The following is a 21,630-nucleotide window of genomic DNA, read 5'->3' as shown; positions in this document are numbered from 1 at the left end:
TCTGTCTCCTGCTATTCTGTCTGTAACACTAGCCATGTATTTTAACTTTCTTTTTAAATGTGTATATACTGTTTTCATTCCTTTTAAAAATCAATACACATTTATATTGCATGTTTAGAGAATAAGTCATGATGTTAAATGTAATTTAGCGCTTCCAGGAGGTGTTCAATGTGAATGTTGGGGGTGCTGGAAGCAATATTTTTGAAAGGGGGGGCATTGAGGTGTTCGGGGGACGACACCTGCTTAAGCCTTCAATGCAGAATGAGTAGGATTTGTCGGTTGCTGTTATTCAAAGCTGGCCTCCCCAGTTCTCTAGAACAAAGCAGTGAATCAGAGAGAATGTTGTTTTCTGTTTCATGGCAGTTACGTTCTAAAGCACAAACACGCCCCCACACCTCCACATAGCCCTGTGAGAAGGTGGCGCATTGCCAGATTTTGTGCATGCAGCTGAAGCACATGGTTCATCCTGTCTGCTGTGGCCTCTCTGCTCTGCGTGAGACCAGCTCTTTACACAGCCATGACACAAAGTGCAGAGGAGAGAGAGACGGAGACAGCAACGTAAGGCTGTATTTACACAAAATTAGGCATTGCGACAAAAACGCCAGTCCTCCCGTTCATATGAAAGTGTGTTTAGGCTGTGGGGGGGAAAACACAATGGCCCTGCGGCGAAAAGTTGAAACCAACAAAAACGCAACCCCGACGTCACACTCAGTTGGCCAATCAAGTAAGCTGGCGATCAGACTGGAAGACGCCCACGGAAGAAGAACCTTGTTTACCATGTAGCATTCCACTGTTTACAGAGTAACTGAAGATGGAAAAGAGACTGTTTGCCGCTTTGACCTTTCCAGAGTGGTACAACCCTGCCATGAGGGAGTACAAAGACGTTAATCGCCATGCAGTCGCTTGGCGTTGTAGCGCTCTTCAATTTGGGAATCCTGGTTAGTATTTCTACTTGTGCTACAAACAGCACACACGTCACACAAATGGGCCATGTTGCGACACTCCCACACCGCCACACAACCCTGCGCTAATCTCCAAATCTCCTGATTTGGTGTGAATACAGCCTAACCTGTTCGGTACATTTTTATACAGTCCCGACCTCACACCCTGCGTGCTGTTATTGGCTGGTGGCTACACACCCACTGCCCACAGGTTGACACCCAGAAATGTCCCGAACACAGCTAAATAATAAGAAAATACAGGCAGAGGACAGACACCGCCACACACTTCTAGTCGGTCATAAGTGATGATTGAGAGGGATTATTTTTTAATGTTTTGTATATCTATAGCCTACAGTGTTTTTTAAGAAATTCTTACTCATTCTGCCTTTAAACATGTGATAATGATATTCCAAGTTACTGTCCAGTTAAATAAAATGTTATTTGGCATTCAATTACATGCTTTTTTAATGATATAATACAGAATAATAATCAACATTAATATTCAGGGAAGACAGTTAGCCTACATTTTATTTGATGGGGGGCAGTAAGGGACCTGGATAATGGATAGGGGGGCGCTGGCCCAAAAAAGGTTGAGAACAACTCCCATTGCAGTGCATAGTGGAGTACAAAATAATTTTATTTCAGCAGCTTTGTGAAGCTACAAACATTTAGAACTTAAATAGCAACATGTAACTTGGTATTATCAGTGCATTGTAGAGTTATGGAAGGGACGGTGATGTTGATAAAACAGTATTTTCATGACTATTGGTGAAGAGAAAGACTACACCACATGTCAGTATACTCAGAGAGCTGCCCTTTTCTTTTGAAAGTTTGGATCCACTGACTTTGTAAGTAGTATACATTACATGTATATCATTTGCAGTGTTGGGGAAGATACTCATAAACTGTAGTTGGTTAAGTTGAAAGCAACTCTTCATTGGAAGTAGTTAAGTTACAGAAAAAATACATTTTCCTCAAAAGCTGCAAGCTACACTACAAGCTACTCAGAAAAAGTAGCTTAACACATTAAAGCTATTTTAAGAAACATCTACTGGTATGATAGATTAATGCACTCATTATTTTGTGCATTTAAGTACTACTACACATAAATTAATTAATGCACAATATGTGGCTCTTTAAAGCAGTAGGCTATTTAATTTAGTGTCATAATAAAATTGGCTTTCATACTTTGTTTCAATTGTGCACACCTCTTCTTCTTCTTCATGTTCTGTTGAGTTTTATGGCGGTTGGCATCCCTAATTGTGCATTACCGCCACCTACTGAATTTTAACAGCTTCACAGTTTAAAGTATTTACAGTGTCCACCCAACGTGATCCCATGCCATAGTCCATTCTATAACCCAGACCCAATTGTCTGAGTTGTTGCAACTCCTTCCCTCAATGTAACATCCAGCTCCTCTCCAGATATGTCCACAACATTCAAGTATCTTCTTGCAGCATCCAGCACCATATTAATCCTTTCTGACTTCCCCTTCATTATAACCATGGCAATACATGCCAGAAATCGTTTGTCTATACTGATGTTCTGCTCATCTCCATTTCCTTTCCTCTCCTTTTCCCTTTGTACTGCCACCATTTCACCGTTTCTCTCCATACTCTTAGCAGCTTCAGCATATGAGAATCTCTTTTCTGCTCTGATCTTTTTCATTTTTATCTCCTTAATTCTTTTTGAGCATTGTACTGATCCCGTATGGTGCTTTCCGTCGCAGTGCAGGCACTTTGCTTGCTCTTTTTCCACTTTACAGTTGTCTTTCCCACATCTTCTGCCACCTCTACATACTGCAGCAACATGTCCATATTCCTGACAGCAGAAGCATCTGAGAGGCGCTCTCTCATATGGCCTCATCCTATAACACACATAATCTAGATACACTCTTTCTGGTAATTCCCCGTCAAACGTCAAACACACTGAATTACTGTCCTCCTCCTGCCCATTTCTGAATCTTGTCAGCCTTCTTGCCTCACGCACCCCTTCAGCCTCCCGAAATGACTCGGCCTCTACTGTCAGTGGCACGCCGCTTACTACTCCCTTCTTCCTTATTTCTGCTCCGAGTGGGAAGCAAGTCACACTACTGTGACCTCTAAACGCATGAATCTTCAGGGCTTTATCTCTCTGACGCTATGACACACATTCAATGATAACCGCCCCACTTGTTATCCTGACCGATGTACATCTCCAAGCTTTCCTCCTACAAACTTTCCGACCTCATGTGGATTCTTGAAAATGCCGTTTGTTTGTGTCACAGCTACCATACCAACAAGATACTTATCTTTCTGACTGGATTCACTTGAGTTACTCTTCTTCCTTTTCTTTTTATTTTCAAATGCTCTCAGGTCCTCATTTCTAATTTCGCGCTCTGATTCCTCCTCTGACTCCATTTCCGCCATCCGTGCACACAAGTCAGTTTTTCCTGTCTATCTTACTGACTTTTTTAAGGGGTAAACAACAAGACATATAAGAAACAAGGTATACACACAACCACGCCATGACGTGAAACCATTTTTACTCAGGCACATATGTGGCCGTCCCGGGTCCTGAGCCGGGATGTGATAGGTCTGGATTTCATTGCAGTGCAGTCTCCTTCAGCTCGCCCTCCAACCGGTGACGCCTGCCTCGGCCGTGCGTTGTGAGGAACATCTCTAATAAAGTCACTTCAAGTTTACCGCTAGCCCAATTCTCTACTGGTAAGAGAGTCATTGATTCAGTATGACACTGCTAATTAACTCCATAGCAAGCAAGAATTAATGTTTAAGCGTGCTTTACACACACCGGTACTCTGCAGGCTAGTAAAGTTAGCTGAGCTAGCTGCACTCGGCATGCTACGTCTGACACATGTCAAGTAAAAGCAGGGGAGTTTTGCGTTTTATTACACGTCTCATGTTGCTGATGAAGCAGCAGGTGTTCTGTAACGCTACTCTCAGTATAAAATTCACAACTTATTACTTTAATGTTAGCAATAATTGTGTTAATCTCCCTATGGCCTAGTTAGCAGTAGTGAGGTAGCTGACTGATAGTGCAAGCGAACGAGTAAATTAACACATCCCAACAATTGGCGCAGGCATTTGCCTTGCCACGCCTAACTGTGCCTGCCAATTCAAGTGGAGCAGTAGTTTAATAAAGGCCACGCCTGAACTAGGCACTCCAGTGCGGCAAAATGGCTCCTCTCACGCTCAGTAACCTTGTCCATCGGTTGTCAGACACTTGTACTGCTGTGACTACCTGCTGCACCGGAATGCGGTTACTGTGCCAGCGGTGTTTTTTTAAAGTGAAACCAACATTGTCATTGTCAGCTTACACCCTCAACTTGGTAAAACGAAACGTATCCCATATAAGAGTATCTCACAGTGTTAGTACAGTATGAGCTGACCGATACAGTAGATACAGGTCAGTCTGTGCAGCAAGGGAGAACCATGCATCTGGTCATAAACAGGATAATAGTGAGATATTGGCTATAAATCGCCACAAAAGCAATGTCTAGTTTTCCACTCAACAGGTGGAAGAACACAGGTGGATGTGTTGTAAATGCAGGAAGAACAGCTAACTGTAGCAGTTGACATTCTCATGTGAACCAGGCTTGTTTTCTTTTGCTTTAAGAAAAAATGCATCTTCCATACTAGCCAGTATTACCACAAATCTTAAGCGTAAGAAGTGGTAGCTCACATAGTAGAGCGTCTACCATGTATCAAGGCTGAGTCCTTACCACAGCAGCCCAGGTTCAAATCCAGCCCAGGGCCCTTTGCTGAATGTCATCCTCTCTCTCCACTGCCTTTCCTGGTTCTCTCTACTGTGACCGTCAAAAAAGCAGATATTCCACAAAAAAAGCTGAAGTGAATTTAGAATTCTTTTAAAAAGAGTAAGAAGTGTATAGCTTGAAAACATGTTCATATTGTTGCATAATATTATGCATAAATAATTCTCACAATGTGTACATAGCTTCATGGCATTTGTATACTGTAACCTCACAATATAATACATATGTGAGCATGAGTGGTACATTTATGAGACAGAAATCCCTGCCCTTGAGTAATGAAATATTGGTGTCCTTTACGTCAAAGACACTTGCCCGATAGCTTGCTACTTGATAGTTTCACTGACAGACCTTGCATTTGCAGATGTTAAATCAGTGTTATGCATATGTCACTCCTTATTACACAGTGGAAGTGAATTGTTAAATTGATCATGGAATTCTGGAAAATTAATGGTGTTTTTCATCATTACATTTTGGGTTTCTTTATAACTGGACACAAGCTGGTAGAAATATACTTTTAGGTTAGAAGAATAATTTGAGCATTGCGTTTTGCTTCTGTCTACAGATACAATGGCTGTGCCTCCCTCCTATGCTGACCTAGGCAAGTCTGCCAAGGACATCTTCAACAAAGGCTATGGTATGGTTTCTTACAGTTTGACCGAATAGTGTTGTGATGTTGAAACTTCTGTACTGCCAAGTCTAGTTGATATTGAAGACATGATTTGAACAAAACAATTGTTTTCTTCAGGATTTGGCTTGGTGAAGCTCGATGTCAAGACAAAGTCAGCCAGTGGAGTGGTAAGGTCATTTCTTTGTGGATTAAGAATACAAAACTAGAACTTACTTCATGGGATGGGGACAAAATACAGTATAGTATTGTAATATTTTGCGTGGCGATATTAAAATAATGGATGCCAAGTATCAATCTTTTATTATATAAATTATTAATATTGCAGTCATAAAAAAATTACCTTTTGGTACTAGAATAATATCAGTTGTAGTCCACCAGATGGTGCGGAAGTTTGTTTTGTTTGTTTTTCTGGTGAGGTCAGCAGAGGACATAGTCAGCAGGATTGGTAGGAAGTTGGTCAAAACTGTGAGATGGAAATAATGTTAACTTTCTCATTAAATAAAACAGATAATTACAAAGTTTTCCTTTGGGGACATAATTTGCAGATGAATAAAGGTAATAAATCACAATATATATCGCAAAACTCAGCATATCGCAAAATGTAATGTAATTTATCGTATCGTGGGGCCTCTGGTGATTCCCACCCCTAATAGTCGCTAAAGTGATGAAACTGCACATTAAAGTCTCATAGGATGATATAGATTTTGCAATATGAAAGTTAAGTTCACAGCAATTTATGGCTCTGTTTTTAAAAAGACTTTATTGGCATTGTCAGCCATAAAAGTAGCAATCCGCCACGTCTTCAATTTTTAACAAAGCTCAGCCGTGTTGATTACAAGTTTCAAGTTCTGATTATTTTTATTAACATAATCCATATTTTTTTTGATTATTTGTATTTGTTTTTTTTATATTAAAGAAGTAAAAAAAAAATGCATTTCACAATTTCCCAGAGCCCAAGGTGACAACTTCAAATTGCATGTTTTGTCTGATCAACAGTCTGAAGCCCACTGATAATCAATTTACAATGATACCAAACAGAAGTGCAAAGCCCCATGTTTGAGAAACTGAAACCTGCAACCATTTGGATTTGTGGCTTGATGAGTTACCTAATCGAACATCAAAATTGCTAATTAATTTTCTGTCGATATGACCAGTTGTTTCAGCTCTCTAGATTACACACTATTTTTGTTTTTAACTTAAGAAATGGAATGTTTGGCTTTAAGGCAAAAAAAAAAAAGAGAAATAGATCATCGAAAGGACACGAGCCAAAGTATAACTGACTGCCAAATGAAATGAAAGAACACTGAATGAGTTTTTCATTCAGTTATTTCATCCAGAGTAACTTGTCTCGTGATTGTCATTTCTCTAAAATTGTCCCTTGCAGGAATTCAAAACAGCTGGTTCCTCCAACACTGATACCAGCAAAGTTGCAGGCAGCCTGGAAACTAAATACAAGAGGTCAGAATACGGCCTGACCTTCACTGAGAAGTGGAACACTGACAACACCTTAGGAACAGAAATCACCATTGAAGATCAGGTAAGGACAATATTCAAACATCTCCTAAAAAGTAAGTGTCTACAGTGAGCATGGCAGGACATAATTTATTTTATTGTCAAATGGTTTCCATGTTGTTTTTCATAGATTGCCAAGGGACTGAAGCTGACTTTTGACACAACCTTTTCACCAAACACTGGGTAAGATGGAAGTTACAGTTAATAATTCATTAAGTATGTTGAGCAATCAGTTCAATTATAATTCACATGATTAGCAAATATTGTCTGCTCTGCCTGTTGCCTCTCTACATGAGTAACTTCTGCAACCTGATCTGTGCAGTTGCCAGCCATGTGACCCTAGTCCCAATATGGAACTAGTCTATTGTAACACATTACTCTGATTTGCTGTCAGGTTTTGCACATGTTTGCTTAAATTATGTTTTGCAGTATGTTGTTCTCTGGGAGGAATAAAAAAAGAAATCTTTGTTTTATTAGTGTGCCTAGATGTTCGGGCAATCCTTAATGTGTTTGCTTTCTATGAAGTGTAAATCATGAGGAATATGGCACATGGCCCAGAGGAAGGGTGGCCTCATTTCAGTTAAGGTTAACCAAATCTATGTTTCTCATCAACAGCAAGAAGAGTGGCAAAGTTAAGACCGCCTACAAGCGTGAGTACGTTAACTTGGGCTGTGATGTCGACTTTGACTTCGCTGGCCCCACCATCCACGGAGCTGCTGTCATCGGCTACGAGGGTTGGCTCGCCGGTTACCAGATGAGCTTTGACACTGCCAAATCCAAGATGACCCAGAACAACTTTGCCATTGGCTACAAGACGGGAGACTTCCAGTTGCATACCAATGTGTGAGTAGAATACCTTTCACAGGAAGATTGGATTTTTATCATCTGTTTGCCCTTTTCATTCTGCATCAGGATGAAACCTTCAGTTCACTTGATCTAGAATTTGTTTTTCCCCTTATCTATAAATAGCTATTCATGTGATGTATTGTGCATTACAAGTTATAAAAAGTGTTGAATAACAGATGACAATAGGTTAGTTCAGATTTTTAACTGCAAACATGGTTATGGTCTTTTATTATATGCTAATAAATCAAGAAGGCCACAAAGAATTAAAATGAAACTATCAAAAGATACAATACAAACTATGGTTACCCATTGGGTTTGTGTGCCATGATGACACACAAACCCAACAACTATACAATGTGCAGAGTTTTAACAGTCTGGGGTAAAAATGCAGCAGAGCAGCCTCTTCACGTTCAACCCAGCAAGTAACTGAGCAAGTTTGTTTACTTGCACTAAACGCGTGCAGAGTGTTACAAGTGAGAAAAGGCACAGATTGTATCTGTTGTGTTCATCAAATGTATTAAACATGGTAACCCTCTGAATGCGTGAATGAATGAAAACAAATTCTGGTGTTGGTGTCTAATTAAACTGCAGGGAAGATGATGGGCACATTAATTTAGCAATGCCAACAAGATGTTAAATGTTCATTTCCAGCCAAACTTGTAGCTATAACGGTAAAATGTGTGGTGGCTGTTTTATTTAATCGAATAGTCATATGCCAACACTGCCAGTTTACAGCTCTTGTGGAAAAATTTAACTGTTACTACACTCCACAAAATGCCAACAATGGAACTATTTTGTCTGGCACTCTTGTTTACCAATCCCAATTAATTTTGTAGCTGTTGATTCCTGGCTGAATGACATGTTTCTCCTGTAATGTTCCTTGCATAGCTCAACACTACAGAGGTTGGCAAGTCGCCATTTCTCTGAGGTGTACTTGTCTAATTAATATCTGTTAATCACAAATAAAAGGTTGTTTCCAGGGAAAGAAGTATTCCATATTTGGAAGCTTTCCCCGTCTGTGCCGAACAGTCCAGAATTGTTTCAAACTAATAAAACATCAGAAATTGAAAGCAAAGCAAGTGTATGGATATGTTTCTGTGAGCTGAGGCAACACCTCCAACACAATAAACACCTCCTTTAGTTAGAAATTACAAATTTTCCAGTTCTGTACCATGAGATCTTTCCTATGCTTATGATCTTTAAAGCAATGATGGAGCTGAGTTCGGAGGCTCGATCTACCAGAAGGTGAGCGACCAGCTCGAGACGGCAGTCAACCTGGCATGGACCGCTGGCAGCAACAGCACACGCTTCGGTATTGCAGCCAAATACCAGCTGGATAAGGATGCCTCTGTCAGTGTAAGTATTGCAGCAGAGGCTTTCAGAGTGGGGCAGATGATGCAAAGAAAAATGTCACAATTGTCACCAACTGCCTTATGTTTGTTTGTTTATTTTTCTCCATAGGCTAAAGTGAACAACAATAGCCTTGTTGGTGTTGGATACACCCAGACACTCAGACCAGGTTTGTTTGTTTTTTACAGGTTAATGGACAGCTGAAGCGCAAATTCAGCTGCCTAGAATAGAATAGAGTCACTTATAGCAATACTTAACAGCCTAGGTTTTTCTGTCAACCTTTTTATTCTCTAAAGTCTCACAACCCATGTTTGAGGAAAGTTATTTTGCTATTGCACGTGTAATGGGTAATGTTGGTCCCTCTTACCTGTACAGGTGTGAAACTCACCCTTTCTGGCCTGGTCGACGGTAAGAACATCAACGCAGGAGGCCACAAGCTGGGTCTGGGTTTGGAACTGGAAGCATAAGTTTTCTGCATACTGCAAGGGACTAGGGAATATCAGAAGAATCTGGCCTTAAATGTATGTCCAACTCAAACCAGCAAGGGGATATCTTGGAGAGATTGGTTCAAAGGCTGCGACAACAAACTCTAACGTGTTAAGTACCACTTCAAGTTGGTGCTTCTGTCACTGGTATATTTTACCTTTGTTGCTTTTTACTTTGTAGATCTATTCAAGAGACAGTTGGTGGCATATTATTTATAAATCATGTCATTGTTCCTGTCAAGCACTGCCATAATAATAATATCCAATACAATCCCTTTGCCTGTCATCAACTCTGTGTGGCTTTATTGTGATAATCCCAGACACTGTCTTTTGTGAGAACATCAGTTGACTGTTTTGTGGGGTGAGCGTTGTCATACCTTCTCTCAATCTGATATTCCTTTGTCATCTATACAGTTTTCATTTGCAGACCTTGTTAAGTACACTAGGTTCTTTCTGCTATTATTTAAATACTGCTGCACCCTTCCTGTTCATGCACACAAGGACAAACTAAACCTCTGTAATGTTTTATTTTGCGTCGGCCATCAGGGTTTGTGATGTTCTGTTAAAGCTCCCTTTAACTGGGTTGTTTTTGGGGTGCTTAAAGGTGGGTCTCTAAGTTTGAGAGAAACCTGTACACTTGGCCGACCAAGCAGAATTCGTTTTTGTTTATTCTGTACTAACATACAATTGGGGGGGCAAGTAATTCATGTTCACAGTAATGCCAAACGATCATTGTCCGGAAGAGGTGTAACGTAAAGTTGCATGTGTGCACTCTCGTAAAGTGCTTCCCTGTACTGGGCAGAGACAGAGCCTGCAGGAAGTCTTGGAGGTCCTTATGTGTATGTATAAATTTTCAATAAAGTCTTTGAACTCCACAAACACAATTTGAATGTGATATTGAAGTTCCATTAACAACAACTCATCAACTAGCTTGCTTGTTTTAATGTTAACCTGTTAGAGGCCTGTAGCATGTAGAGTGGGATGTGATTGGTCGTAGTTAAATGCGCTTGAATGGATTTTTTTTTTTTAATAGGCAGTAATAATTATATTTACTAGCTTATCTGACATGTTTAAGTACCTTTTTTTTTAATGCAGATGAATGAAGCAGCTTCAGAAACTTTTCTATTCAGTTGATATAAAGTTGTTTTTGTTTGGACATCTACACACTCTACACCAAAGAGAAAACATGGAAGCACGTTTTAAAAATCCTGCAAGGTTTTTCAAACATCTAGTCACTGTATATTCAGATTAACCAGTTTCTTATAATTGAAGCTCCGCTAACAGCAGTCAATTTTTGAGTGTCCAATCTTGTATGCGCTTTGCACATCTGAATTTAAGCAGTTTTCTGCCATACTTCCATGCGAATCAGCTCAAGCTCCGCCATATTTAATGGGGAACGTCAAAACTACCATTTTCAAGTCTCTTTATGCCTCCGCGATGGCCAGAGCAATTGTGTTTTTGGGTTGTCCTTACATACATCACATTCTCGTGAAAGTGATCTCCGGAACGCCTGGAAGGAATTTCTTCAATTTGCCACAAATGTTGAAGGCTGAACTGATTAGACTACTGATTAGTCAAGGTCACTGTGACCTCACTGACCTTGACAAACACATTTTTGGCTATAACTCAAGAATTGATGCGGAAATTGACAATTTAACCCGAAAAGTCAAAGATCAACTTCACTGACATAATGTCGTGGAAAAGCACTTTTTTGGGCATTATTCAACACCATAACTCTGGAACGGACGGGGAGATTGTGACCCTATTTCACAGTTGGTCGGACACTGAATAGGTGACACTTTTGCCTCAAAGGTCATTGTGACCTCAAAATAGGTTTTTAGCCATAATTTAAGAATGAATTGGGTGATTCCAGATTTCGCACACATGTTGACGGGGACAACAGGTTTGTGCAAACAACGTATTGTAGCACGCCTAGCTAATCGTAAGTGAGTTTCACCTACAGCTCAGAGAGGCTTTGAATTTACTAATGCCAGGTGAAAACAAAAGCAACACATAAGAATCCATGTTTACACGTGTACCTGTCTAGCCAATACATCTATGATAATCCTTGATTAATAAGTTCAACAATGTATATTCACTGGAATCATACATATGTGTCATCAATATAGTCATAACTTCCATTTAGTCAAAAAATATACTTTATATACCTTTTATTCAATTCTATCCAAGTATTCACTACATTTGAGTCTGGACAGACATGGATATGAACTGCAACTTGACTGGTTGGCAGAGGCATACAACTGCAGGGTGGTAATTCCAGTTTTAATGTTCTTGAAGTCTGAGCTATTGTGCTGCTCAGGTATTTCAGGAACTTGCCTTGAAGCCAAGGTCCTGGCTGTGTACTATGAATGTTAAGGGGTGTTTTAAGTGATATTTTGGGAAGGAGGATGCATAATTTTACTGCAAACTCCACTGCATTTTAGGAATATTTGTTTATACTTATACATTGGGTAGTTAGGGGTGTCTGCAGTGTCTGCACTCTAAAGTCTATTATGAATGTCTCAGGCGTGTAGACTTAAAACCTTGCAAGAGTAAAAGTCTGAAAGGAAATGGAAGCTATAAAGGAAACTCAGCCAAATGGAGACCAACTGAGACATTTTCTAACAAAGCAGCAAAACTGAATTTAAACACAAACTGGTCCAGAGACTGTTTCTGTGAACATAAAAGCAACACCAGATAATAAACAAGCTAACAATCTAGAGAAATGTGAGCAAACAATCTGTCATTAGAAGTAAGGAGACCAAAAGACCTTCAGAGAGATGATGAATGATACAAAGAGATAGGAAATAAATGAAAGACAATGATCTACATTTAGCCTGTAATATGCATCCATTCACATCGCCCCATTTTCTAGATTCATACGTTTGAATGACAGTAAGTCATACTTGAGATGAGATCACCATTTTATTAATGCCCAGTTATGAATGACTTGTCTTGCCCTCTAATTGCAAAGATGATCATGTGTGCGCTAACAAGATTGATTGTTTTACCCACAAATGGTACAAGGTTACAAGAAATATGGTAGATGATATATTATTGAAAGAGGGGGGAAAGCAAGCATTTATAGGTTAAGAATATACTCAATCAATCAGAAGCAGCCCCGTCAGTGTAAGCAGACATATTAAGTTGTCCATTGCAGAAACAAAAGAGTTCTATCTACTGTAGCTCTTGGCAGGGTGGCCAGCAAAACATTCAGAAGATTTTTTTGATATTGCATTTATTTGTTAGCACATACCAGAGCAAATAAAGATGAACACAAATTCAAATGTAACTTTGCATCTTTTACATTCGTGATTACATTAGTTAAGTGGTGAGTCAAAATATCTGAATACATCACAAGTTGGTTTTAAAGTTCAAAGGCAAAGCTGTTGCATTAGAAGAATCATGCTCTCTCCTTTTCAAGTGGTTGTTCTGAAGAGAGATCACATCTTTGAGCTTCCTTCTCTTTGCGTGGCTTAGCTTGTGCCTTTCAATTTGCACCTGCATTAGTTAAGCCATTCTCTATTTTCAGCTTCACTATCCCTGATATTTGCTTATCAACTGCTGTCTCGTTAAATTTAAGGTGAAAATGACTTAAGGAAATGTCTTTTATCCTCACTTCCTCTACTTCAGCAGATATCTTCCTCTATTTGGCTTTGAGTACACTTTGCTCTCATTTTTCTAACTTACTACTCTCCACCTTCTCAGTTTTACCTTGAGGATCATTTATTTTCTCTGACCCTTCAGACAGCTTTGATTTCTGACCCTGGCTGCTTTCTGGTGCCCCCTGATGTAACTCTTTGATTCCTGCATTGACAGTTGTCTTTTCCTTTGGCAATAAAGTTTGGACTGTTTGGGTTTTCTCCCCACTGTTTGGCTTCTGATCCTCCACTTCAGGAAGACTTTTCACATTAGATTTAAGAGATGACTCTATATCTTCGCCTTTATTGCTGTCATATCTAGCATCTTGAATGATCTTTGCTAGTTGACCCTCACCTTCGGTAACTTTGAATTTACTGATTTCCTTTGGCTCTGTGTGACTGTTTTCCTTTTCCTCACTCTTGGGTGTTGCACTTGAAGATACTTCAGCTTTTCCAGAAAGCTCCTCTGTCTCTGCGGAGAGAGAGCTCTTTGTCTCTGCTGTCAAATCTGTGGTTTTCTCAGCTGTTTCTGAAGTGTGAACCTTATCTTGCACAACACTGCTTTGCTCTTGAGGTTTGTCTGATTCTGTAGACACTTGGGCCGAGGTCTCATCAGGCTTCTTCGCTTGAGCTGAGATGAAAGTAGCTTTCTCAGCATCTCCTTTTTTAGCATCATCAGATTTTTTCACACATTCATCCTCTGCAGGGAGCTCTGGCTCTAACTCGTCTGGTTTTGAAGAGAGATCTTTCTGGACTGTTACCGTCAATGCAGTTTCTTTCTCTTCTGTGTTTTCAGCTACTTTTTGATGTTGCTCATTTTCTTCCTCATCAAGGCTCTCACTTGATAAAACTTTGCTTTGAGTATTTTTATCTATGCCACTGTCCCCTTTATTGTCAACTGCTTTAGACTCCTCTGACTCTTCTTTTCTTTCCTGACGTTTTTCACCATCATCCGCCTCACCAGGACTCCCATCATCACCACCATTCACTGAATAGCCTACTGACGCTCCTTGATTCTGCTCACTATCAGACATCTGCTCACCTTTCTCCTCTCGACTGTCTTTATTATCCTTCTCTTCCTCACTGCTCCTTCTATCTCTTTTGGTACACTGCTGCTCATCCTTTCCCACCTCTGTCTCCTCCGATCCTGTCTCCTCAAATTCTGACATCTCAATTTCCCTGGTGGTCTCTGTTATGATCTCCTCTACAAACTTGTAGTGGGGCTCAGCTCGTCTGTGCGGGCCTCCCGGTCGGCTGAGGCAAGGCAGGGTGTAAACGGGGGACTGATGGTAGATGTAGGGCAAGGAGATGTGGGTGTCTGACATCGTGGATAGCCGAGCCTCCTCACCGCAGAGGAGTTTCCTGCAAGATAGGAGACACAGATTTTATCTGCAGTGACCAACATACAGCACTGATACTGAATTCATTTTAACCCTCATTAAGGCAAAGACTTGACACAGGTGGAAAAAACTACTACTGAAATTCATTGGCCTTATAACATAAATACAATTTTGAGATTTTTTGTGTCTTTAAATACAGTGTTGCATTATTTTATTACCTTCAAATGTAAGCAATGCAAGGCAATATTAGTTTGTAATGTTTTTGTAATTTCCATAGTGCAACAGATGATTAAAGCTGAAGTGTGGGCAATAAGGAAAATTATGGGATTATGGGTTTTCAATCATCTTATCACCCCACAAATGTTTGCCTTGTTAATAATTATGAGGGCTCTCACTCTTTTTACCTTAAACTCACGTGGATTCAGCACAACTTACCTGTAAGACAGTATCTCCACATCCAAGGCCATCTTCACATTTAACAGGTCCTGGTATTCCCGCAGGTAACCAGACATGTCAAATTTGCAGTTTATGAGCTCATTTTCAAGTTCTTTGATTGTGTTCTGGAGCCAGAGAGGAGAGAACGTGTGTTACTGAACAACATGTGCACGTGACAACTGAACATGGCTTTATTAAATCATGCTCTTACCTGGTAATGAATCATTTCTTCCTTGTGGCGATCCTCTACGTCATGAAGTTGTTTCTCCAGCGCTTCCCTGGTGCCTTTGGCGCAGTCCAGTTCGATGTTCTTAGCCTGCAGGCGCCTCCTATACTCCTGCATCTGTTGCTGGGTCGCTTTTAAAGCCTTTCTCTTGGTCTCAGCTGCCTCCGTTAATCTTGCAAACTGAGATCGGAAAGTTTCTCCTACCTGCTGGACGTCGGGCATAGTATGACCTTCCAGTTGTGCCCTAATGTCCCGGAGTGCCGCAGTGACGCCGGGGTTGCCAAATTCATGCGCCTCGACAGTCACCTGCGCATCCTGGATTTGGTCAAACATCTCTGATACCTTGGCCTCGTGGCTTTTTTTCAGGAAGTGTATTTCATCCACGAGAGCCTGTGCTTTCTTGTCCAGCTGTAGTTTAGCCTGATACGCGTCACTGATGTCCTTCTTGAGGACCACAATGTTGCTCTCGGCATCTGATCTACTACGCGCCTCCTGGTCATGTTGTCTTCTCAAGTCGGACAGTTCATCCTCTAAATTCTGATGTTCAATTTCAATCAGATGTTTCTGATGAGTGATATCCTGAACCAGCTGTCTCAGTTTCCTGAGCTCTGGTCCATACTCCTCCTCCAAACAAGATGCGGGTTTCGCTTTCCCTCTGATCTCCTCGATTTCTCTCTCTAGCAGATGATTCTGGTACTCCAGATGGTGCACCTTCTCTATGAATCCCGCAAGACGATCGTTCAAGCCATGCATCAATTCCTTCTCATTAAACTTTCCAGATAAAGGGTTGCTCAAATTCATGCCTGTGGACGTCCCCCTAATCACGACGCTGGTATCTAACGCCGAGCGTTTTGGTTTGTATTGTAAATACTCATCTTGAGTGATTCTGTGCGGGAAGTCCAATCTGTTATCCATGCTGTGAATCATGCTGTCGCGGTGAATCTCCGGTGCAGAAGCGCTCCATGCGGGGCTTTTATAACCGTCGCCATCTGCTCGGTATGCAGAACGGAGCTGTCCGCGGTGCTGAAAAGCTGTAGCATCAGCTGATGCCTTAATGAGCGCTTACACTACGTTTTGTCGCAGACAGCTGTGACGTCGGTGAACTGACTGTAGATGCCAATCAACCCTCTGTGCACTATCATTATTATTATTATTATGTGTGCCACAGCGTTTAAGTTGTTACACTCCTTCATTAATACCAGGCCAAGGTGTTTCACGATCAACCTGCTTTACTGCATTTAGCAGATGACGTCATTTAAACAGCACATGCCTGTCCTGTACAGGCACTTCCTTCTAACTAGTTAGGCAGATTTGAACTCACACCTTTTATACCGTGGTGTTAAAATCAGATTCGCATCCAGAAAAAAAGCCTAAAATCATGTAACTAGCTCGCTTCCAACAGTGTAAAAGTATGAATAGGTTGTTCATGTACATGCTCCCAAGTGTTTACATTTTATGCTACTTTAGACTTCTACTCCACTACATTTTGGAGGGAAGTATTGTACATTTTTACTCCACTACATCTACTTTAAGTACATTTTGCTGAATTTACAGAATGCCTTACAGAATACTTCTGTACTTTTATGTAAGTAGCATTTAGAATGCAGGACTTTTACTTGTTATGGAGTATTTCTACACTTATTTGAGTAAAGGATCTGCATACTACAGTCAAACATGCTGTACACATCTGTATACCACAGCAATATATTCTCCAACAGACATTCAACCTGCTTGTGACTTTTACTTGTAACAAAGTATTTCTACACTGTAGTATTGCTACTTTTACTTAATGAAAGGATCTGGGTACTTCTTCCACCACTGTTTTATGTTTTAAGTTAATGCCAACATGTAGACTCAAGTCAAACTGTATTAGGTGTAACAACTGAAATATGATTATTTGAGCTTTTACAGTCTAACTGTTGTATATTCTTTGAAAGCATAAAATTATTATAAATTATAAATTATAAATTATTTTTATTCATCCTGCTGCCATTTTGCTGGTAAATAATATAAAAACACCACATTTCTTACAACTCCTCCTGTGTGTTCTTCCACGTCTCTATACTAATAGACTGTAACACCTCAGGCCAATGTAGACTTGAATAACGTGGTTCCTGGTTGTGCTCTGCAGCCATCTTTAACTGTTTTTAAAGAAAGTTTGTCTTGCTTGCCTTCAGCTAGTACTAGAGAAATAATGTTTTACATTCAAGCTGTAGTGTAGTTAAAGAGGAATGTTTTGCTCAGCTTTAAAATATAATAGAAAAGGTGTCATGTATAAAAACCACTAGATCACAGCAATTTAAGACACTTAGCGGTGAGATAACATACACAAATGAAGGGTGCTGTGTTCATCTCACTATAAAGAGCTTAACTGTAGCTTCTTTAAAATAGTTCATCTTTAGTTTCCCTTAGCTTTATTCCACTTACATGATTTTGTTATTTTGATGTGTGATCTGTTGCGGTCACAGTGTAATGTAGCTACAAATAGAGCTGATCATATCAGCCTGTAAGCAAAATGAGATGTTTCATCTTCTGTTACAAAGAAAAGCAAACCACAATTTTTATGTTTATCTGATCCTGAGCTGTAGCACTGTGATATTTATTGATTTTGAATAATGTCATTTAGACGCTTTTTTTTAGCACTTTTATGATTGCTATCCTTATAAAGACAGTAAACATATAGAGGTTGTTTGCTGTAGAAAAGACTTTCACTGGATGATTGTTGTAGCTGACATAAAAGTACAGAGGGCAATGTACTCCACATATAATATTCTATGCTCATATTTAATATAAAAATTAAAGAACCTTAAGACAAATGTGTAGCTTTTTAACCAGTGATTTTAGCGTTTAATAGCAATGGTCAGCCCGTCGCCCACAGTGAGCATGCTCAGATCAATCCTCTGGTCCTTGTGTAGCTTCTTATTGAGAGCATCCAGACACTGGGAGGTGAGGTCATCGGGAGCGGGATTCACGACCTTTCCACTCCATAGCACCTTCAAATACAGTAACAATAGAACTGTTTCATTCTGTTTACAGTCAAAATGTGCTGTACTCTTCGCAATACCACAGCATGTGTTCTCTAAGAGATGTTCAACCTGCTCGTGTAAAGTGTACTTACATTGTCAATCGCAATGATACCCCCTTTTCGTATGAGCTCAAGGGACTTCTCATAGTATCTGTCATAGTTGAGTTTATCAGCATCGATGAACACAAAGTCATATGTTCCAGCTTCCCCGGCTGCTATCAGCTCATCTGATGAAATGGAGATGAAAATTAAAATGCAAAAATTGAATAAGTCCATTTTTAATCTGAAATCATGAGAGAGATTTATAAAAGCACTTACCCAGTGTCTTCATGGCTATTTGATGCCGTACATCTATCTTATTTTCAACTCCAGCCTGTAGAAAAGGTTAAATTGTATCAATTGAGAGTTATGATGGGATTTTAAGTGTTTATTTCTTCTTTAATTGTTTTTTAAAGAGAGTGTTGGGGAAGGCTAAAACAGGAATTGATTTTATTGCTTGGCTTTGCATCTTTATGTGACACAGTTTCCTGAGCAGACACCTTTTCACTCTCCAGCCGGCAGCATTTTGTGAAGAAGGTAGATGTACAGTTTGCTGTCTGCTGCACAATTTCGCTCTGACAGAAGCAGCAATCGATCTTACTAAACTTGCAAAATGCCAAATTCAAATGTTGCCCAAGTGCCAGATTTTGTTTCACGAAGCAATCCTAATTTTTACATTATATTCCTTTGTGCAGACAATATCTTTATGGATGATTGAATGTGAGTCACGCTGTTTAGAAAGAGATATTCTCACCTCTTTAAAAAACGGTTTGGCAATGTCCACATAGGTTTCTTCAATTTCACAAGCTATCACACTTCCATTCTCTGGCATGGCCAAAGCCATGCTCAGTGCATTGTACCCTGTGTACATCCCTGCAGAATAAATCTAATGTTAACTGAATCACTTCAGAATTAGACTTTTAGTCCTTTCAAGATGATTAAAATATAAGAGAGTCTTCTATGGGAGCGAAGAAAGACTGTATATGGATTTGATTCTCATAAGCAACTATTTCTGAAATTTAATCAATACTTAATGTTGAAATTTGAATACTGCTAAATTTATAGCAGTGAAACACCATCTATCAAAAATTAATGTGGTTTGAATTCCCCTCTTTTTAATTTCCAGTAGGCAATTTCAGGTTGTACAATATAAAAAGCTTTTAAACAAATATTTACTTTCAGGTGTCTAGTATTGAAAACACTGTATTAAAGTTTTTCAAATTCAAGTGGTCATTTTGAGAATTCAATTTAGTTAGAAAAATCCAGTCACTCATATTGGATCGATTAAATTCAGACACCACAATTCAAGATGAAAAATTCAAACTTAAACATCAAGGCTTCTCCCTATCAGCAATTGAGCCTGAATGGAATAGATCAGATCTCTGTCCTGTCAGGTTATATTTCAGTGCTATAAAGTCAGCAATATATGTATATGTAGTGGTTTTATTTCACAATTAGGTATTCAGGTGCTTTTAAATTCCAATTACTATGACCCTTTTTTGTTTCTATAGTCTTCTATTTAATCTCACCAATTTCAATAGCTTTAGTTGCATTTATCAGTTTAATGAGATTTGCCATAAACTGGGCTTGTTCACTGGCAACCATCATGATACTCCATGGGTCTTCAAGGGTTCTCTGAAATGAAAAAATAAAACCATTTAATATATATCATTATATTGCCTGACTAAATGGATAAACAACATATATGGCATTCCTCATTAGATTTCATGCAGCTGTGTGGTGTTCTCTGGCGATGTGCTGCCCTCTAGTGGTCAAGAATTATACTGCAGATCCTGAAATTATACTGTATATATTGTAATTATGTATTCACAATATATTATTGAAGTTGTATAGAAAGTAAAGATAATAGAATTTAAATATGACACAAAACAATAATGAAAGACAGACTGAACAAATACAATTCTAAGCAGGTGTGTCTTCAGCTGCTTTTTAAAAATATCCGGAGTGTTCAATTATTTTAAATTCAGTGGCGGTTAGATTCGAAGTTTAGAAGCAACAACTTCAAAGCCACAATCATCTTTAGTTTTTAGCCTGGAGTACCAGATGACCAACCAGCCTTCATCTGACCTAAATAACCTGCTGGTGGCTTCAGCATGTTGATAAATGTTGGCAGGTGCCTGCCCATGCTAAGCTAAAGGTGATCAAAAGAATTTCATAGGGAACAAATTTAAAGATATTAACATGGGATCTTTTGATTAACGTGGTCAGAGGCATACTGAAACACCTGTAAACAATGCAGGGATGTCTTGCTAAGACAAATAATAAGGGAAATACAATAATCTAAGTTAGTTATGAAGTAAGTTATGAAGTCAATGCTGAAGTAATCATCTCCATCTCTGAATGAGACACTAGTGTATGAGGGTTTGTTGGTTCTCTGGTTCTCTTACCAGTTTGAGTTTGGTGAGGACTGGGTTCTCCCTCAGTGAGTTGTTAACAACATACTGCAGCACAGGATCTTCCTTCCCTCCACTGTGGCTCTTCCCAAGGAAGGCAGACTTTCCCACACCTGACCCACAAGAAACAGAACAGCAGCTACCATTATCCTCATTTCAAGAAATGTCTGTCACCTGCCAGATTATACTCAAAACCACCATCTCATACCTGTTAGTACAACAGCAAATCCAATGCAGAAAAGCATTTTAATATCTGTAGCCATTATGCTCTGGGCTCTGGGCTTTGTTAAACAAAGGTTGAACATCTTCAGTTAGATCCACTGAACCTCTCTGTGTCAGTCCTTTTTGTAGCGTCTGTTTGATTTGCTTAACCTTTGAGACGGAGGCTCCACTTATTGATTTTTCAAGTATATTGCAAAAGTAGGGACGTTTTTGTACGATAGACAACTATATTTTATCACAAACAGGAAAGTTACATCTTTATTTATTACTTCTTTTTTTTTAAATTACACCAATAAGATTAAATCACTGAATATTGTAGTAGAGTCCCAGGACAAAGGTCCCCTTTAAAAAAAAAAAGGCACCAACACCCAGTAATTTTTAGTTGAGTTTGTTCTTTTTATTTGCTGAAGCCACAAATCCAAAAATACTGCAGACAGTCAGTTATTTTGCAATCCAAACAAACACACTTTGAACTGTTTTATCTGTGTTCCTGAATTCACACTATTACTCAGTATTGTATATTAAGATACAACGTCCAAGAAAGCTGTATTGATCCTTTTACAACACAGGGTTGTATAACAAGATTTTGCATCACTGCAATTCATCTGTGAAATGTTAACTTTTTAAACATTTGGGTATTTCACAAGACAGCACTTTCCTCACTGTGTAAATTCCTGTGTAAGTAGACAAAGACCATGAAAGACACTCTTCAAATTTACTAAGTGATAAAAATAGCACAATTTTAGTTTTAAAT

General features: G+C 39.4%; 3 protein-coding genes across 3 annotated transcripts; 1 reads left to right on the top strand and 2 right to left on the bottom strand.

Moving 5' to 3' along the window:
* Positions 1–3,358: 3,358 nt before the first annotated feature.
* Positions 3,359–10,418, top strand: vdac2 (voltage-dependent anion channel 2). The gene is made up of 9 exons (XM_044214012.1): positions 3,359–3,646; positions 5,276–5,347; positions 5,459–5,508; positions 6,726–6,878; positions 6,984–7,036; positions 7,469–7,696; positions 8,905–9,055; positions 9,161–9,218; positions 9,425–10,418. Exons 2-9 carry the CDS (start codon positions 5,281–5,283, stop codon positions 9,514–9,516), a joined length of 852 nt encoding a protein of 283 aa, XP_044069947.1. The 5' UTR covers positions 3,359–3,646; positions 5,276–5,280; the 3' UTR covers positions 9,517–10,418.
* A 2,022-nt stretch (positions 10,419–12,440) lies between these two features.
* LOC122884285 (neurofilament light polypeptide) lies at positions 12,441–17,803 on the bottom strand. The gene is made up of 3 exons (XM_044214006.1): positions 15,162–17,803; positions 14,951–15,075; positions 12,441–14,537 (listed from the first exon to the last, which is right to left on the bottom strand). Exons 1-3 carry the CDS (start codon positions 16,101–16,103, stop codon positions 13,208–13,210), a joined length of 2,397 nt encoding a protein of 798 aa, XP_044069941.1. The 5' UTR covers positions 16,104–17,803; the 3' UTR covers positions 12,441–13,207.
* Positions 17,804–17,996: 193 nt separating this feature from the next.
* comtd1 (catechol-O-methyltransferase domain containing 1) lies at positions 17,997–21,020 on the bottom strand. Its single transcript, XM_044214014.1, has 7 exons — positions 20,863–21,020; positions 20,649–20,767; positions 19,770–19,875; positions 18,995–19,113; positions 18,520–18,574; positions 18,295–18,428; positions 17,997–18,169 (listed from the first exon to the last, which is right to left on the bottom strand). The coding sequence occupies exons 1-7, from the start codon at positions 20,957–20,959 to the stop codon at positions 18,017–18,019; spliced, it is 783 nt and encodes a 260-aa protein (XP_044069949.1). The 5' UTR covers positions 20,960–21,020; the 3' UTR covers positions 17,997–18,016.
* Positions 21,021–21,630: the final 610 nt, after the last annotated feature.

Source organism: Siniperca chuatsi, linkage group LG11 (assembly GCF_020085105.1).
Source record: "Siniperca chuatsi isolate FFG_IHB_CAS linkage group LG11, ASM2008510v1, whole genome shotgun sequence".
NCBI lineage: Eukaryota > Metazoa > Chordata > Actinopteri > Centrarchiformes > Sinipercidae > Siniperca > Siniperca chuatsi.
Note: the sequence above shows the minus strand (reverse complement) of the source record. Positions and strands in the feature narration are given on the sequence as shown.

Coding starts and splice junctions, on each gene's coding strand:
- vdac2 (XM_044214012.1), top strand. CDS start 5,281: ATGGCTGTGCCTCCCTCCTATGCTGACCTAGGCAAGTCTGCCAAGGAC. Junction 7,037..7,468: donor ACCTTTTCACCAAACACTGG/GTAAGATGGAAG, acceptor TCTCATCAACAG/CAAGAAGAGTGGCAAAGTTA. Junction 9,219..9,424: donor CACCCAGACACTCAGACCAG/GTTTGTTTGTTT, acceptor TTACCTGTACAG/GTGTGAAACTCACCCTTTCT.
- LOC122884285 (XM_044214006.1), bottom strand. CDS start 16,103: ATGATTCACAGCATGGATAACAGATTGGACTTCCCGCACAGAATCACT. Junction 15,076..15,161: donor AAGAAATGATTCATTACCAG/GTAAGAGCATGA, acceptor CTCTGGCTCCAG/AACACAATCAAAGAACTTGA. Junction 14,538..14,950: donor GTGGAGATACTGTCTTACAG/GTAAGTTGTGCT, acceptor CCTATCTTGCAG/GAAACTCCTCTGCGGTGAGG.
- comtd1 (XM_044214014.1), bottom strand. CDS start 20,959: ATGTTCAACCTTTGTTTAACAAAGCCCAGAGCCCAGAGCATAATGGCT. Junction 20,768..20,862: donor ATTTGCTGTTGTACTAACAG/GTATGAGATGGT, acceptor CTTGTGGGTCAG/GTGTGGGAAAGTCTGCCTTC. Junction 18,170..18,294: donor GTATCATTGCGATTGACAAT/GTAAGTACACTT, acceptor CTGTATTTGAAG/GTGCTATGGAGTGGAAAGGT.